At 35.1% G+C, this 19,406-nt stretch overlaps 2 protein-coding genes across 4 annotated transcripts; both read right to left on the reverse strand.

The window, feature by feature from the left end:
* Nucleotides 1-1,077: 1,077 nt before the first annotated feature.
* LOC146168050 (solute carrier family 35 member F6-like) lies at nt 1,078-7,800 on the reverse strand. Of its 3 annotated transcripts, XM_083389372.1 has the most exons (8): nt 7,112-7,800; nt 6,969-7,041; nt 5,243-5,412; nt 4,111-4,331; nt 2,680-2,790; nt 2,375-2,603; nt 2,205-2,286; nt 1,078-1,818 (listed from the first exon to the last, which is right to left on the reverse strand). In XM_083389372.1, the coding sequence occupies exons 1-8, from the start codon at nt 7,183-7,185 to the stop codon at nt 1,720-1,722; spliced, it is 1,059 nt and encodes a 352-aa protein (XP_083245498.1). In that variant the 5' UTR covers nt 7,186-7,800; the 3' UTR covers nt 1,078-1,719. The 3 variants fall into 3 exon arrangements, with proteins under 3 accessions (XP_083245498.1, XP_083245500.1, XP_083245501.1); XM_083389374.1 differs by lacking the exon at nt 2,680-2,790; XM_083389375.1 differs by lacking the exons at nt 6,969-7,041; nt 7,112-7,800 and adding an exon at nt 5,633-5,725.
* Nucleotides 7,801-12,497: 4,697 nt separating this feature from the next.
* LOC146168051 (solute carrier family 35 member F6-like) lies at nt 12,498-18,599 on the reverse strand. The gene is made up of 8 exons (XM_083383223.1): nt 18,474-18,599; nt 16,090-16,159; nt 15,855-16,024; nt 14,796-15,016; nt 14,337-14,447; nt 13,778-14,006; nt 13,636-13,717; nt 12,498-13,450 (listed from the first exon to the last, which is right to left on the reverse strand). The coding sequence occupies exons 1-8, from the start codon at nt 18,545-18,547 to the stop codon at nt 13,271-13,273; spliced, it is 1,137 nt and encodes a 378-aa protein (XP_083239349.1). The 5' UTR covers nt 18,548-18,599; the 3' UTR covers nt 12,498-13,270.
* Between the last annotated feature and the right edge of the window lie 807 nt (nt 18,600-19,406).

Below are 19,406 nucleotides of genomic sequence, written 5' to 3' on the forward strand. Positions count from 1 at the left end.
TTTCAAAAGTTGTTAAGATTAAGAAGTTTTATCTTTACTCATTATTGTTGCATCACAGAGCCAACAGTACATGCTCCCTAAACTATACTTTTGCGCCCCCCTGTTGTTTGTTAATGCGGTGTTTCGTGGTCGCTTTCCAGCAGAAGCTAGTCGTGAGTTTTTAGTTCATAACAAGGTGGGATCTGTGGTGAAAAAAGGCATTAACGGTCTGGAACGGCGTTTCAATTGCTGCCGAAACGGCGTTTCGGTTAAATTATTTGCACTACCGGTAATAAAATGTTCTTTTTGACCGGGCTGTCCCTTTTTCACCAGGCTTTACCAGCATCTTCTTTAATGTATTAAACCTTTCAATATCACATATTCGCACAAGTTTCCCAAAGTTTACTGTCACGTTATAACGCAACGTTGTGACGTCATTTCTGAAAACTGTGATGCGTTGCTAAACAATCATTTTATCGCTGGGAGGAATGCAAAAAGCTTTCGTGCTTGAGACCAGTGTTTCCTCCAAGGTGGGTAACTGAGCAATTGGGTTGCGCCACGAAACCATTTTTTTAGTTTTGCTCTTTGAAATCTTTGTTAGGATTTTAGCAATCAACATAGACAAAGTAAATAAAATGGGAAGCACATGAAATAACGGTGTTTGGCAACCGCATGCAATACGAATAATTTTTATATCTTAACTTTTATTTTAACAAAGTTGTATAGTGTCATATAGTACGGCTCTCAAATCCGTGTTGAATTATTTCAGCTGCTCGGTAAAGTGTATATCACTTTGGATAAATAATAATAGGAACAAATCAACATTGGCAAGTGGTTTGTAAAACGCGACTTGAAAAACTTCAACTATATATGAATCGACTTTATTAACTCTGCATGCTTTTTAGTATTTTTTAGGCCTATTTTACTGGCCAATATAGGAAATTGCGACCAGTATCATGGGGTTAAAATGGGTAATGAGCTAAATAATTTTCATACATTTAAATTGGAAACTTCCCGCATCACTTATAGAAGTAAAATAATGTTTTACAAGTTGGATTTTGAGGTTTTTCTCTTGTATGTTGAAAATACGTGGACGAAATGAGTTATTTCCTAATGCTACAACGATCACCGTTTTAAAACCCAAGCTAGATTTATTTATAGAACTGTCTTACACTATACCGGTGTAACGGCACATCGGGAATGTTTATGTATTGTATCAGCTTTTATTACTTAAACAGGCACTCTTGGCTATATAAAGAAAAATTTGTTAAATTCAAAATTAAGCTAAATTTTGAAATGTTCTTGTTCCTGTGCAAGCCCATACGATAGGGTGATGTTATTATATACCTTGGAATACGATGAAAGTGGATGAAAACGTCCCATGAACCTAAATATATAGCGATGCCCGGCAGTTCGTATTTTGTCACGATACTCGATATTTTGGGCAAAATGTATGGTTGTTTAAAGTTAAACAAACACGAACTATATCATACTGGTAAACCTAAAACAAGTAAAATTGGTGAAGTTGTACGGTACAAAGGCTGTGTTAACCAGCACTATTTACGGTGGCAAAATCGTTTTTGTTGATGCTGTAATCATTATGCGACATGATTTGGATAGCCAAAGCTGTCACAGTGCTAGCAAAGAGGTCGTCAATAAAGAAGTGCAACTAATCACGAAAAAACGAACAATGTAAATGTTTTTTATCAGATAACCATGAATCATTTGTCATGAATAAAATTATTGCACAGTATTCTTGTAATTGCAAAAATTGCGACGAGTAGGTAGCACGTTGTGATAGATCAACATTCCCGAAACCATTATGAGGAACCCAATAATCTACATAAAAACAAATGTTACAATCTGACGAACGCTAAATTGAATCAACGTTGTAGGCTACAGTTTTTTTAAAATATTAAAAACACACTCAATATAGTGAAGGTGCACTATTATATGGCGACTATAAAACCTACCATAAAAAGTCCGTATTTGTTTAATTATTTTTAATAGCGCAGTTATAGCCTTAAGTGGGTATATAATTCGAAAGTATAGCTTCAACCAGTGCATATCAACAAATAACACGACGAGTAATGCGAAAAATGTGTTGCGTTTTGCAGAAAACGTAATCAATATAACGACGTTGGCTATTTCAAAATAATCACATTCTTCTATATATTAACAAAAGTTCAACATTTAAAAATTACAACTTTTCCATCTAAGCCTACCTGCAAATATTGAAATACTTCCCACTGCAGGGCAAGACTTATGGCCCAAATCATGATCGTTCGTGCGTTGTCCAACACTAGTCTGAAAAAAAAACTAGCTGTTTAAAGTATGAAATATATACTAAAAAGAATAATTTACCGACTCCAAACAACAATTTTAAAGAGTTTACCTCGAGGTTGCACTAAATTCGACCGTAATACTCATTCCAAAGTAGTTTACAAAAGAAATGCTAAAAATGCATCCGAGCTGTGCAGCAAGTAGTACATTGTTGTGGCCCATCTGATACAATCCATCAAGTGCATCTTCCAAAACGCCACGTGGATTACCACTGAACTCGCCAGCCGGAAAGAAGTACATCGGAATAAGCAAAACACCAAGAATTGTCATACCAAAAAACCCTTAAAAGTACATGTAACAGATGAGGCTAAATATAAAAAAAATAGTTTTTTTTTGTTCAAAATAAAAGGTAGAAACCTTCCCACCCAACCGCTTGTAATGGATGGATATTTCTATTTCTAACAAACTTCTCTTCCAAAACCATTTGTACGGCACCAGTAATTTGAGCAATAACGATGATCATATCACCTGTAAAGCGATAACTTTATACTTTGAGTAAAATAATTGCTAAATAAACAATATTCGTAATTCGGGCGCAACAGTTGGTTTACCGTAAGTTTCGTTTAAAATACAACATACCCAAGTACGAATTGCAAAGTTAATCTACCAAGTTGTAAAACTAAAATTTTAAATTCCTGGGCTCCAAAGTGATCTTTTAGCTTACAAAAGAGTTTGGTCAAACGATGGTCCCATATTTTTTCTTAGATAAATTTATCTAAAAATCTTAAGTTGGCTTTTGACTTTTTGTGTATATTGTTAACTTTAAGTAACGTATTGGCTTGTTTCAACTCTTGAATAACCTCGTTTATTGCATCTTATGGCTGTTTGCTGAATTTCCGCCTTACCCTTAATATAGTACTTAATATAGCATTTTCGTTGTATATTTGCGCACAACACCTATTCTATGGCGTTACGTTTTTACCATATTTCTCAAACGAAACACGGGATCCATTCCTGCACTGTTCCTATCTTTTTTTTTGAAAACAAGTCAACATATTTTAGAAACTTTAAACAGTTTTTAGAGACAGCGTAATCGAATTTATTTAAGAAGTCATGCAGTGAGAATAAACACGTTAAATGTTTCGCTTACTTTGCGCAATATTGTTAGTGTGCAACGTTTATAATAAATGTACCTGAGCAAAGGTATGTGGGTAAAGACGGAAAAGCAGGGTGATATTGAATTCTGCCAATGTGCAAGGAGTGAATCTTTGGAGTTATGCAAGACGATAGACGAATTTGTATTCAACAGGGGATGTGTGTATTAAAACAGGCGGATATAATTTTGGTTCTACCTAAAAGAAATACATATAGTTTTACCTGCTACGTTTGGTCTAGTGCTTTTCAACCAGTGGAATGGTACGCACTTGTGCGGATGAAAAAAAAATGTAATGCGGATGACAAACGTTGTGCGGATGAATGTGCGGATGAATGTGCGGATGAAAATTGTTCATGTTATTGAAATAACAATAAAAGGGTTATTTTTTATTATGTGTAATACAGTAATCTGGTACGCCCACTTGTGCGTTACAGCTTACAGGTACAGTAATATAGTCTCGTATAGTGGTCCATTGCAGCTTAAGATATTTATATTATATCGTTCAAGGCTTAGCCACACGGTTTTAATACACAAACGTTTTTATTGTTATTTCACAAACAAAACTAATAGTTGCAAACTTATTGTGCATGTTAAGTGTGGATGAAAACTTTCCGAAATAAAAAAGTGCGGATGGAAATTTTAAAGGTTGAAAAGCACTGGTTTGGAGTTATGCCTATCATTCGGTGAACTACCTGTTAGTACTTCATTGACACCGTAATTCTCATCGCTCATAAATACCACGTCGGAAACGCCAACCAAAACTAGACCAGCAATTACAGCGGCCATCCCGCCCCATTCTCGCATGCAGTACAGTCGGCCTAGAAACGCCGTAGACAATAACGCTGTAAATACGACAATGGAACCTCGAAGCATCTGTAAACTTGATGCGTACGTGTAGTTTAGTCCAATAAACCTAGAAAACGATATGTTTTAGTGAATAACGAAACCAAAGTGTTGTTGACCTCATCTTTTGATAAAAGTATTACAGGAACGCTTACAAGTTCGAAAAAAAGTCAACGGCCCTACTGAATCAGCAATTAAAGGCAATAAAAACAACCGAAAAAATAGGGACGAAAATAGTCTTTTTAAACCAGGTTTCCATTTTACTTTTCTGGCAAAAAAAAGGTGAACAAGTTGTGATTATTATTTTTACAAAAAGCAAGCACATCGCTTTTACCAAAAATCAGTTTAGAAGGGTGATTCTCAAACTGTGTGCTTTGAGAGATATTTAGGTGTGTCGCCAAATTTGTTATGAAAAGTAACCCATTTTATCAAATCAATGACACCCACCCTTTTATGGCTTACAGCACCATGTGAAATAATAATGAAATGGTGGAACTACCGTACTACCGGTACTAAAAGTGTTATCTCTCGATAAATGAAACTGGAACAATACAAATATACTCAAAAAAAAAGTTCGATTTACTGTTCTCTAATCGTACAACAAAATTTATCAAGAGGCTCATTAATGGAACAAAAATCAAATTGATAAAGATTTCCAAATATCGCTCGGCAGGTTTGAGCATTTGAAATGGAACCCAAGCTACCCAATGCTGGCGGGCGCCCAGTTTGGCATCCGCTGCATTAGATAGTAAAGCCTATGAGAATACTACTGTTTGTATTGTTTCCTTAAAAACAGACACATCCATCTCATTTAAATATGTCATTTTTCCTGTTGTGGAAAGGTTACGCTATTTTCTTGGGTTTAAGTTGATCATATATTTCATTTGCTGTCTTTATTTGATCATCAAATACATAAACGACGTGGAGAATAACGTACAGCGCCAAAACACAATATCGCGAAAAACATTTAGGTATACATACATGAGCGAAGATCCAAGAAGATCAACCGTAGCGGGAGCCATTAAAATCATTGGGTTAAAATCCTGGTTTCCAATTTCAATGTCCTCAACTTTTGAATAACGATTGTGCCAGCATACCCAAATCTTGTACATCATCAGGCAACAAAACTCACCAATAAACATTCCAAATGCCTAAACGTACAAACATAGTATAATAAACTGCTTTAGATCAGCGTTTTAACAATTTAATTTTTACGCTTAATCACGGCAATTATTGAACAAAATAAGTTTTATTGAACGAGACTTTTTTAGGGTAACATAGTGTGTGAAAAAAACACAAACTTTTGTGAAAGTGGTCGACATGACTTTTATTTTCTGGCGAAAATGGTGACTTCTAAGATAATTTGCTTACGCTGATAATTTCGGAACTTCTCCCAGTTGAATCGTGAGGTATCACTTTTCAATACATTCAAAACTTAGTTAATTTGTGACAGTACAACAGAAAGTTAAGACCATCGTCCTCTTAAACAGAACCAAATGCCAGCCCAAATCACATTCTGAACTCTGTGACCAAAAAGTTCACCATTCGTTTGTGAACTGCAGGATGAAAATATCCACGCTGTAAAAAGTAACCATGTTGTCATGGTATTGCAAATATTTACCTTTATATCACACGATTAATTTTTTTGTTTTGAGTACCTTTCACAGTTTTATGTTGGTTAGCATTTGTTATTTATTTTGAGAGCCACAATCCTAACATTTTTCCACAGAGTATTGGCCTTTTAGGGAAGCAAAATTTATAGATATTTATGTTTTACACCACCGTGGTCTAACTATACAGGCCTATTTTCATTGGTCCGAGATTTTAAAAACGACCAACGTCATATCTGCAGTTTATAGGCGCTTCGTGCAAATTATTAACGTGAATACTGTGCAGCCATTCAGGTGTGCAGACAGTGGCGTACCCAGCCGAAAATTTTAGGGGGGCAAAAAAAGTTTGAACTTTTTTGTTTAGCTTTTGCCATTGTATTAACACCCGTAACGAATACAAATGAACATGCTAGCAAACTGTTTCGAGAAGCAACTGACTGAGTGTTAACGCAATACTCAAACACCATTCAAAGCGCAAAAACTTCTTTAAAAGTAATAAAACGACATTAATGTATAGCAAACGTAAGGGGGGGCATGGCCCCTGAGGCCCCATGGCTACGCCTATTTGTGTGCAGATAATATAGTGCTAACCTTTTTATGCGCCGATAGAGTGCGTCCATCATACCTTTAAGCCTAAGGTTAATTTTTGCCAACTTTAACCAAATACACACAACTTTTCGGCCTGTGTGCGAATAACTTAGCTTTAGTTGCATAACCGCAGGCCAGGTATTTCGAGAACAGCACGTTTCTTAACATTACCCCAGTAATGGCGTCTGGAGAGTTTTTATTCGCCCTCCTTTCCAAACCGAAATCCTAGATCCGCCCTTCCAACATTGGCCCGCTATATATATAAAAATATGCGCTTATTTTGCCTCAAATGTGCACATATTGTGCAAATACCAAAGCTGGTATCCCCGTCTCATAACCGGTCTCTTCTAGCTGAGCGTCAAAATTTTGTATATTTTCAGTTTGGTAATTCAAACCCAATATTTTATTTCTGGGGATAAAATTGGAATAATTAAGAAAGTGAACCACTGGTCACTGGACAGGACAACATCGATTGTTAAATTTAGTTAATAGAAGCATGAAAAGCCTACCTGCAAAAAAGGGTGTTGAAATAAGTGACTCCCACTATCATTTGAACCAGGGGAAAACTGTTTATCAGCAAATCTACAAAAACGAACATACGACAAATAATTTTTTATGCAACGTTGCTTTGAAGCAATCCTACAAAACTTACTTGCTAAGCAAGATGTTGACTGTTCCAAATACTAGCATTCCAATAACAATCGTTATATGAAACAGGCTAATCATTGTGAGAAGTTAATCTACTTTGAGTCTTTGACTAAAGGCTGCAAACAATTCATTAAACATTTTAAACACGTGTTTGTGTTTTAGAAATTTAGAAATCAACTAATGTCCAGGGTCTTATTGTTTTTTACTTTTTAGGCAAAAGTACCCTGTAAAAACCTTTATCCCTTATCTTAGGTAACCATTTCTATACTAATGTCATCAGTTTCTTTTACTTGGGTGGAGTCTGATTTGATCAACGCCTATCTATATACAGATAGGCGTTGATTTGATCAAATGTATCACGTTTGATTAAATATTGTTAACGCATGGCATCGATGTTTAAATAACAATAGGCTTAGAACGTAATTCTTTTAAAGCCCAGTGAGCTAATTAATTAATGTTTTTCGGTTAAGGAAGCATTTTGCATGCCTTTTTGCTGAGCCATGTCAAACGCTTAGTCACTTTAACTCGTGCATTCAAACCGTTAAATGCATGCCACAACACGCGTACTCCATTGAGCAGCCGCGCACTCCGGCACACACATTCACCAACAAACAAGGCTACTGTGCAGTATTGCGTGAACAAAGCCATCAAAGCATCATTCCTGATTTGATTGAAGCCGTCCTCTATTAAGTATTCAGCATTCATTTTCAATTTAAACTTAGAAGTAATACGAATAAAAGTTACATTTGGTACTGCCTAAAGATATATAAACATTCATTTGAACACATAACGGTTGACGCAAAGCAAACGACTTGCGATACAAGTCGACAAGTCGCGCCTGTGGAGCTTTTCATAAACTAATTGGCACGTCGTTTCCTGTGTCAGTGTCACTTGCTGTTTGGCACCACTCTGTTTCGTCATAATGTCTCTTCTTGACAGTGCGTTTTTTAATGGAAAACAAACTCAAGTTCTTAACGAAACCCTAGACAATCTATCTAGGCCAGGGGTTCTTAACCATTTTTGTATGTTTTACCCTTTTAACAAAGATTAATATTAGATTTACCCCCAATATATGAAATGGTGCTCATTTATTAAAAAACAAAAGTAACAAATTATATCAGTTAAATTCAATGCGACAGCTGCCTTTGCTTTTTGGCAACGACAATTGAACTGAAGTAACTAAAAGACAGAGGATGTTGCCAATAAACTAAAAAGGTATTATTTAGCGTAGCATAACGTTACCGACACTAGACGATAAAGAATCAATAAGCTACTATAGGCTAGGTTAGAATTAGCACTTGATATGGACTAGGAAAGTACGCTACCAATACCTACTACATCTGGCACAATTTTTCTGTCCCATCAACTGATGTGGATAATTTAATTGATAGCTCATAAAACAAGGAAATTTACCCCAGGTTAAGAAAGGCTGATCTAGGCACTGCAGTTTGACAATTACTGCTATTAGGACTTCGGTTTGTAAATCAAACACCCCTACGGATTTATAATTCAAAACCATTCCTGTAAACTAACAGCCTATCATTTACCTCGCCTACTATAACCGATATCATAAGACCGACTGTTGTAGTTGTAGAGTTGTTTTATACAAAAGCAAGTTCACCCTGCGTTGCTTTGTTAAACTCAGATATTTCTAATTTTATAATTGTACGACACGTGCGTCGTGTTAATTTAACTTCCATTTTTTTATTTCTAACTGTCGCCCTAAAAATACCGACCGCAATTTTTTGTTACAATAATAATATATCAATTTCAGTGTGCGGCCCGTGAAGATTTGTTTTGCTTATTGCGACTCTTGTACCATTTTGATTTGTGCAGGCCTGCCCTCGGGCAAATAACAAACGCCTATTAAGCAATTCGTGACTTGCACTTTGTCGCTGGCAAAGCAGATTTCTCTACAATCATTTTCAAAACTTGTTTTGCTATGTGAAAGGCGATAAAGAGGGTTTACGCAAATTTTGGCTCGGACCAAGCAATTTTCTTGGGACAAGAATGTTTTTAAACATGAGGTCTTTCAACTGCGCGTAACATGGCGCCAGAAATAAGAAACGGGTCTGTGTACCATATGCAGAAGTAAATGAAATATTGGGTTATTTGGTCTAAAGTATAATATGTCTTTAACAAAAACACCTAACATCAGTCAAAACAAGTTTTTTTTTAGAGAAAAGTGCTTAAGTCGTATTAAGATATTTTATGGCTCCTGAGCTATTTGAGAAAAAAAAATAGTACTATTACCTATCTATGGTATTAGTACCTTCTAAATCGGAATAAGTCCTAAAAGGTCAAGATCAGGCCTAAAAAACACTTTAACTCAGTGTTCCTCAAACCAGGGTGAACACATTTTTTGCAGGGATGAACCAATCAAAAGGAGTGAATAATGATGAACCGTCAGAAATGTATGATAGCTCTGCAGTAAATCGACTACTGGACTGGTGTATTTTTGTGTGTTTTTTACTTATTGTAATAGTAAAGTTGGTTTGCACTGAGTGTTTATGTACAAAAATTTGGTGGATGTGTTTTGTGCTTTTGTAGCTTTATGTTTCTGGACCCGAGAAATTGTAGATTTTCAATGGTAAAACTTAGCTTGAGTTGATCTTAACGAAAATCGAAACAACTTAATTCATTTTGTGCTGTTATAGACGAGATAGTTTTATCATATCATTAGACAAGGGTGAATAAAATCTGGAGATCGATGCTAGGGGTGAACAAAACTAAAAAAGTTTAAGAAGCACTGCTTTCCGATTTTTGTGACCGCAAAGCTTTTTCCATCCAGTTCTTTAATTCATTATATCGTATATTGAAGTGGTCCGCCTATTTGGCCTATTAAAAACTGCACCCCCTTACATTAGGCTGCGCTAAATGAAGTGATAATAAAACCATGGGGAAACGGAGTAGCCAAAAAATGGAATAGCTGTGTCTGGGCATATTCCCGGCACAAACAGACTTCGCTAACTTACTTTGTGAGAGTATTGTGAATGGATATACTGTTAACTGTTATTATAAAAGATAAATAAGTCTTTGGTTGAGCGTTACCACCCACTATATTACAGATTAAATTGGGATTATTGAAGCAATTTACCAAATCACTAAAAAGAACGAGGCTTGTTTCATCATACATCCGTAACGTAGACTATTTCCTGATTTAAGTGCAGAAAAAGTTTAACGAGGAGTTTTCTATGGGCCAAAAATTCTACAAGGACCTTGGAAAACAAACATATTGACGTATTCGGAAATCTCCTTAAGATACATTCCAATAAAAAAGTTATATGGCGTTATTCAACTGCAGGGTGAACAAAGAAAGAAAGCTATCAAGGTGGATGGGGTTGCTCTACTATGATGTCTAACTAATCCTTGAGCGTTATGTTTGGTTGAACCCAGAGAAGTCCAAGATAAAGTCATATAAAATTAATCTCCTACTAACAGAGTAAATTTCCATATTTTGGTCATGATTTATTTCCTTTATGATGTCGTATTAATCTGATGCTTAAACAAATATAACCGGTTCTGTTGTATAGTCAACAGCCATATAGCCTAAACTAAACCCATGTTTAGCTTTTTTGATTGACCTTGCATACTCCCATTTACATCATACCGTACCATAACACCAGCATAAATTAAGTAATTTAATCTATAGATAGATTATTTATTCGGAACATCGAACGCAAAAGAAATATTAATACAAATACACAGCTACGAAAATTATGGTTCTAAGTTCCCAGCAGGGGGCAGCGAGACCGTTAGGTACATCGAGTCAGCTGCGCTATATTGTTAAAATCACGTTTTGTTGAATTAGTAACTGTGCATTTCTCATATGATAATTACCGTGGCGCCATGAACCGAATATCTAAGAAAAATTGAACTCGTGCGCATCTTCCTTAAAGTGTTCTATCTTTTTGTCATATTACAACTCAAAAACACTCGCGGTCATTTTCTTTGGAAAGCTTAGAGCTATGGGTAACTACATGGAAAAAATAATTAAAATCTGACATATCCTTCTAAGTTTTTTTATAAATATAAAAAACGTAACTTTTTGTTTCATCGGTCCCACCCCACAGGACCTAAGGAACACCCAATGGGACCTATGGAACAGAGCAAGACTGCATCTAAAAACACTGCGCTAAGTATTCCTGAAGTGCATACTCAGGAAACTGCAACTACTCAGTTAATAGTGTAGAAACAATAGCACAAGAAAATGAATTTTCAGAAATAAAATAAAAACACATGGAAACAAGCATGAAATCCTAAAATGATTTTTTTTATTTCTGTTATAATTTGGTACCCAGGTTTATGATATCAATATTGTATTTCTATTTAGGAGAACATATCTGCAAATATAATAATAGTCTAATGTGCGATTTCGTCGAGTCCCAAGTCCGACTTTGACTCTAGAGCCTGTATTTCGCCAATTTACGTAACTAAATACGGTGGATATGCAGCTCCAGTCACAGGGATGTCATATAATTCATCCACCCACAATAAATGGTTCGAAAATTTCCATCATATGCTATTTCGCTATTATAAACTGCAATTGACGACAATATAAGTTTTTGGTACTGCGCACGTCAGACTCGGGACTCTGGTAGTTTTACGTGGTCTTACTCGAGTCCGACTTCTTCGAGTCCCGAGTCTGACCCCGACTCCGTAGCCCTGGTCATCAGTGAACAACCCCTTATTAGATGTTCCTGTCTTAAAAGTTGGCATACTAATATCCTTTAAATCAAAGAATATGATCACAAAATGATCGAGAGATTAATCGAACAGACTGTTCCAAAGGTCCTCTAATCGCCATCGCCATCGCCATTTTTAACAAAAGCACTCATGGCTTGCCAGTACTGGGAACCAAATTAATCAAACTAACTTTCAACGTGTACCTTGATATCCTCTCTCTCCACAAAAAAGTATTCACTGCCTTTCGATTACCTAAAGACTATCAAAACAACTTACGAATATCAAGCTAAAAAGTACATTTTTCACCTAGAAAAGTGAAAAATTGAAATTAGTCAACCATTACCAAAAGCACGCTGTAGAACTCTTTGGACAAAGTTCTGTAGACAAAATCTTATTCCCACAAACAAAATTTGATTTAGTTCCGCCAACAAGGGGCGCAATATGTCAGTGTTCCATGGGTCCTGCACTTCCCCTAGGCAACAAAGTGACTTTTAATAAAACTAAAGCTAATTTAATCTTCGAGGCCATAGCACCTCGCCTGTGGGCATGGCAAGCAGTGGAAAGTATTTTTCTTTTCAGTCTAACTAAACAAATAAAAAGGTGATTTGCCTTGTTTGGTGGAGGTGGTCCAAGTTTGGTTTACATCCCCTAATTTAAAAACCTTAAAGTATTTACCATCACTATTTTCCCTGTGAAACCACCGAGTTTTTTTATACTGTGAAATGTTACATAATAAATTGCATGACAAATCAAAAGAAAACTTTTGCGTAATATGACAATCATATTTATGATAAACACGAAAACGATGAAAACGATATAACAATGAAACGATATAATCGGTTTAAATTAATGGAAAGTTTAAGGCGAGAAGGTGGGAATTGAATAGCATAAAGAGAATGAAAATTAACAATGTTATAAGCTACCTAAATTTTCAACAGCAAGAAATCACAAACCTTAACAAATACAGAGGGTTGCTAAATTAAAATAAATCATTTGTAAAAGGACGCAATCATATTACATTAGCAATAATTATATTTCAAGGATTTGTAAAGGTAAAAAACAATTACATTTTTTAAAAGGCTTAAACGAGAAAGGATGGCTTATATGACACGTTTCTGTAAGGTTACAGATAATAAAAACGCTGGATTTTAAAGGAATCTAAAAACACACATTTTGCGATGTCTTGTGACAGTGAAACTCATTTAAAGTTCAACGCTTTTGCTGCGGTGATGCCAAAAAAGCGATTGCACTCTGTTATCTTATATAAAGAAATAAATCACAGCTTAAGAGCATTGCAATATACGTTAGTTGTTGGTGCGTTCTGTTAAAACGAACTAAAATCTGGAAACATGTAAGTGCGAATAAAACGGCAAACATACATAAAATATATGTACGCCCATATCTATAAAACTCGCAATTGCAGATAAAGTTAAAATCCGAAAGTTAAAAATTTGTTAAAAGGTTGCTTGATTCATGATCATGCTTCAGATTTTTCCTGAGTGTCGTACAGCAAAGGCGTTTTCTCAGATGCACCTTCTTCATAATTGGGCGTTTCATTGATATCTAGATTATCCGTATTTTTGGTACCAAGGCAGGGAACTGGAACCAAATTGTTGTACACGGCTGTACCGAGAATTAATATAACAAATCCAATGACCTGGGTGTAAACAAAATTCAATTTAAAAAATGTAAAGACAATAAACAAGATTTTAGTTGGAGTTGCATGGAAACTGTTTATAAAATTACAGCCTTGCTGGCAATCTAAACTATGTATTGCAATAATAAAAGCGCTTTTGGGATTGTTGTAGAATAAATAAATAAAATATTAAAAAAGTTCCTCACCTGCAAATACTGGAAGGCTTCCCACTTAAGAGCAAGGCTAACACCCCAAATAACAAGCGTTCGAATACTATCCAAAACCATTCTGTTAATAAAGTTAAAAATTAAAAAAATAGTACTAAAGTTGAAAAACAAAAATAATTACCTTGTGGTTGCACTTAGCTCTTTTGTAACACTGATCCCAAAGAAATTAAAGAAGGCGATACTAAAAATGCTTCCTAGCTGTGCAGCAAGTAGTACATTGTTGTGGCCCATCTGATACAATCCATCAAGTGCATCTTCCAAAACGCCACGTGGATTACCACTGAACTCGCCAGCCGGGATAAAGTACATCGGAATAAGCAAAACACCAAGAATCGTCATACCAAAGAAACCTAGTCATCAAAATTAATGTGAATTTATACGCCAAAATGATGGTATTGAAATGAAATAAGAGTTTAAGCAGTAAAAATACGTGGGTGAAAATATATGGCAAAAGTCAGTACTGTAAATTAGCTTAAACTTAGCTTGGTTTAGTCTGAAAGTTGGTTAAAAATCATGTTGTCACAGGTCAAACAGTAGGGTAATTATTATTCTCACAACAAAAGATCATAAAAATGTTATTACCCTCAACACAATGAGGTGATTGGCATTTGTTATGTTTATCACTTTGCAATGCAGATTACAGATACTGTAAAACGTTAGACATAAAAACAGGAACTTACCTTCCCAGCCTACTGCTTGTAAAGGATGTATGTCTTTTCCACTCACAAACTTTTCTTCAACTACCATTTGTACACCACTGATCACTTGTGCAATCAAAATAATCATATCACCTGAAAGTTAATGCATATTACCACTTAAAATAAACATTGCGAAATGTTTGTGTAATAAAACATTATCTTAGTGGGTATTTTAAACAAAATTACACATCATAAGTGTCGCAATTTAACGATGTGTAGTGACCAGTAGGTGTCAGTTAGATTTTAACTACCAAATTGTATAAATATAATACCACACAAACATGTTTGTAAGACTAGAAATTTATCCCGAAAGAGTTTAGTTTATGTTTTTTAAACCTATAACATTTTATAATGCAAAAATTCACAATTGTCACTTAACAATAAAATTATTTTTGTAGTAAACAATTTCACCTCAAATAAAACTAATATTTTTAGCAATACCTGTTAGAATTTCATTTATGCCATATTCATCATTGGTTGCAAAAATAATGTCTGAGATACCAACTAGGGCAAGGCCAACAATGACCATAGCAATACCAGACCATTGCTTCCGATTTATAAAACGCCCCAAAAATGCAACAGATAACAAAGCAGTAAAACAAATAATTGCTCCTCGAAGCATTTGGAAACTTGATGCATAAGTATAGTTCAGACCAATGTACCTGAATAAAACAGATCAAAATCAAATTATCATTCAATAGAAAGTGAATTTATCATAATGGCTTATCAAACAAACTACCAATAATCAGGCTTTGAATTAACAATAAACCTGCTAAGTAAAACTAGTATGCAATAGTTTAATTACAGTGATCCCGAAGTTTAATTGCAGCTAATAACAAATGCCTAACTATATACATTAAAGCACAAACAAGTCACAGTGATTCAAATTGCCCCAAAATAAGGTTTTCTGTGTTGGCTTTTAAGAAGGCATAATATACTTAAACGTTACAAATATCACAAAATTAAATAATAGTTGTTGTTTGGATTATATAATCTATGCCTAACATTATGCATATTTAATGCTTGGTTTGTCATTAAGAATTATATTCTATCAGGAAAGTTCAAAACTTTGTTTTTAATAAGATTTTGATAACAGATATTTAGGGCATAAAGTATTGTGATCTCATTGATACTAAATAACAGCATTATTGGTTGTGTTAATTTGATACCAGATCTTCATCGATACCATCCCAGTATCAGACGAGTACTGTTAGCACCATTGCGTGCCGTGAAAATTGTTAAACTATGTGCAATGGGCAATATCAACTTTGGAAATTGACATCAACCTAGGATTTAAACAGCCATCAGTCAAAGTCTTAGCAACCAGGTGCTTTACTGGCAACACAATCGGTAAAGTTAGTTGAAAGTTTAAACTTTTTGGGGTATACAGTTATGCACAGGATTTAATAGGTATATATCTTAATTACAAACAATAATAAGTCAAAAATCTATTTTTGTATTTATGTATATATATATAATATATAAACAAATTGTATTTACATAAGTGATGTTCCAGTCATGTCACACATAGCTGGACCGAGAAAAAGAACAGGACTGAAGTTTTGGTTTCCATAGTTCACATCTTCCTTTTTGGTATAAAACCTATGCCAGTAAAACCAAATCTTGAATACAATGAGGCAGGAAAACTCACCCATAAACATCCCAACTGCCTAAAATGCAACAAAATAACAGCATACAGTACAATATATTTAAATATAGACTTCCATACAAGTACCTGTAAAAAGGGGTGCTGGAATAGATGGTCTTCACCATTTGGACCAGGAGCTGTCTGCATATCAGCATATCTAAAAATAACACAATAAAAAAGTGTGTGGTAAAGCATGGACTATTAGGGATTTAGGGATGTCTAATAATCGTAGCTGACGCCAAGTAGTAGTCTCAGTACTTGTCTAAGTAGTGATAGCTACTTTCAAAGGTAAGTTAATTTAAGCATAGTAAATAGATTGGATATGTTTTGTCCAAAATATCACTATCCTATCCGAACAAAATGACAAGTATTGACAATCAAAGCATGGCCATTTTAAAGGTTGGTTAACACCAGATGTGTTGTGCGTCTACAGAAAACGTCTAAATCAAAAGCACAAAACTGTTTTTCGAAGTGGAAAGCTATAACATTTTATGTGTGAATGGGTGGACACAAGTGGATAATGCCAAAAACTGACTACTAGTGTTAACCCAGTCAGCATTCTGTGACAGGTACACACCAGAGATTTTTTCTAAGAAATTTGTTTGCACACATGAATTAGTATATTGCACACATAAATTTCAAAGGTCAAGTTCTGGTACAATTCCAAACCTCGGGTGTGCACTGTGCATAAAACCATGGTTGCACACTTGCATACCTTAAAGCTGTGGTTCTTAACTTTTGGTAAGCTGTCAAAAGCCTATGTCAGGCTGGCAGAATCTTGCCTTCTGGTGTCAAGCATTTTTGGCGAAAATTCTTCGTTTTTTTGTCGCGCCCCTAAACTTAAATGATGTGTTCGCCTAAGGAATGTATGAACCTTGCCATGTTTTGGCGATAAACAAGGCTTATAATAAGTTAATAGACAACAAAACATAGCACCGAAGGAGCAAAAATTTTTGTGACATTAAGTCATTAACAAATACATAAAGGACATGTCAAGGTACAACCTGGGGCCTGGGGGTGTACAAGTACAAAGTTCAAGTCTGCTTTTCTTACTCTAAAAGTGTTACATAGATAAGTTGTTTTCAGGCGAACTTGTGTAAAAACAGGCTGCTCAAAACCAGATTCAAAAGCACAAAATAATAGTCTTTGGATAAATTTCCAATTTATATTGCTCAAAATAATGATATTTATAATAAAATTTAATACAAATTGTCACAGTCACAGTGCAACATGCCCCATAGTATGCAAATTACGTTTGGGATAGATTTGTTGAAAACAAAGACACATAAACCTAGCAAAACCAGGCTAATTTTTGCAGGGAGCGCGAAAAAATGTTTTGCATTTGCATAATTAAACAACCAAAAATAAACTTTAGGTCTTAGGTGGAGAAGCATAGCCTGGTAGATCCTTTATAAGCTGATGAGAATGTAATACCTGTAAGCCTACATTTAACAAGAATGGGGAATTCAATTCAATATACAGGAAATCAAATCAATATAGAAGTACTTGCCAATTCAGAGTAAAACTGCCAATTTACGTAACAATTGTATGATCAAAAGTGTGTACTTTTTAAAATAATAAACAATCTATATATGCCTTACACTGGCTTTTTCTCACTAAACAACGTGCTTCACACTACAGTAACTTTTTTTCAAAATGACACAACAAAATAAATTTCTACCAATTGTAGTGTGCAATGTTATTACATATTTCCGCTGTTTAAAAATAGATGTGATTAAATGTGTGGAAACAACCACAAGGTATATTGTAAATTGGACGTTGGAAAAAAATTTGTAATTTTCAAAAAAATTTTTTGACCAAAATTTTTTTTTGCATCAATTTCTTCGGTTTTCTGGCTGATTCTTCGGCCGACATAGTCGTCAAGTCGCCAGCATTCTGCCATACTGGCCTATGTTATTCTGCAAGCTTTCGTTGAACCCCAAATTTTCGCTCAGTATTTGTTTCTTCTTACTAGCAGCTGAAACTGGGAATGTTAAAATTATAAACTTGCATTTGTATAGGTTAAATTAGCCAAACTTTTAATTTATAATGTTACATGACACCTTGGCACAAAAAAGAGATTCGAATTTAGCTTGAAATAACAGCGTTTATGTTTCAGAGGACAGCTGCGTCGACCCCAAGGGTTTGATCGAACCCTGCTTAAGAACCACTGCCTTAAAAGTTTTGTGCTGCACAGTGCACACCCGAGACCTCAATGAAAAGTGCTATGAAATTCAGGCTGGGTGCGACCCCAGCTTAACAAATAAAAAGTCAATAGAAGTTTTAACTTTATTTGTTCTTATCAGATGATCAATGCAATGCAATGAACCTGCAAAGTAAATAAGTAAATACTGTTGACAGATTAAGAAAGCCTTAAACCACGAGTGATTCAGCAGAAGCTGAACCGATTCATTGTGTTTCTGCGAATTTGCAAATAATAAATACATAAAATACAATGTAAAAAATCTTACTTTGTTGCAAGGGTATTGATAGACCCTGTTATCACCATTCCAAGAGCAATTGACAGCTGATATGGAGTCCACATAGTTGTTTTGCTATTTTACAGTAAAATAAAAACAATATGAACGAAACACACTGAAAAAAAAACAAATAAAAGTAGGGATTAAACAAAAAAATAATTTTGTCAATAATAACATTTCTGCAGCATATTCGACCAAATAATAAGCACCCACAGGCCACAAGCACACAGCCACAACGTTCAAGTCCCGCCCAACTCCCAGCAAGGTTCCACTAAAACCATTATCTGACTTTACGTCAAATTCATATTATTGAACCCCGATGCTCTTTATATGAATCTACAAACAGCTTTATCGCGGCTTATAGTGCTTACTATGGCAAAGAAAACAATAGAAAAAAGCCTCGCCAGCTGCAATGTACAACTATGTCGAAACCGCAAGCTAACTTATTGTGTATCTTCTATTGTTTTATTTACGATCATGTGACTGTGACTACTCAAGCGAAGCGCATATTCATATAGCACAACCACTGATCTCTATGAATTCATAGAGATTAGTGTGCACAACACATTGGTGTTTCTATTACAACGGGGTTTGTTCAACGCGCTGGTTTTCCGGCAACGATTAAAATAAGGCTTTAAATCAGTCGACGAGAATTTTTTTGTAGGGCCTTAAAAACACTTTCAAGAGTTATTGAGGACAAACTAGGGTAAACCACTGTGACAACAGGGCGAATTCAGCATTGTTAATGGGGACTATAAAAATTAAAATGTCGCTGCAAAGTTACGCTATAACGTGATGTCCTAAAACAATTATTCTTAAAAACAACTGTTATTCTCGAGCGACAGTATAATCGCGTAGCTCGTTTATTTGTTTTAAATTGGCAAAACTTGAATGAAAAATGATGCTTGATGCATGGAAAATAAA

This window comes from Ascidiella aspersa, chromosome 1 (assembly GCF_963924565.1).
Source record: "Ascidiella aspersa chromosome 1, kaAscAspe10.2, whole genome shotgun sequence".
NCBI lineage: Eukaryota > Metazoa > Chordata > Ascidiacea > Phlebobranchia > Ascidiidae > Ascidiella > Ascidiella aspersa.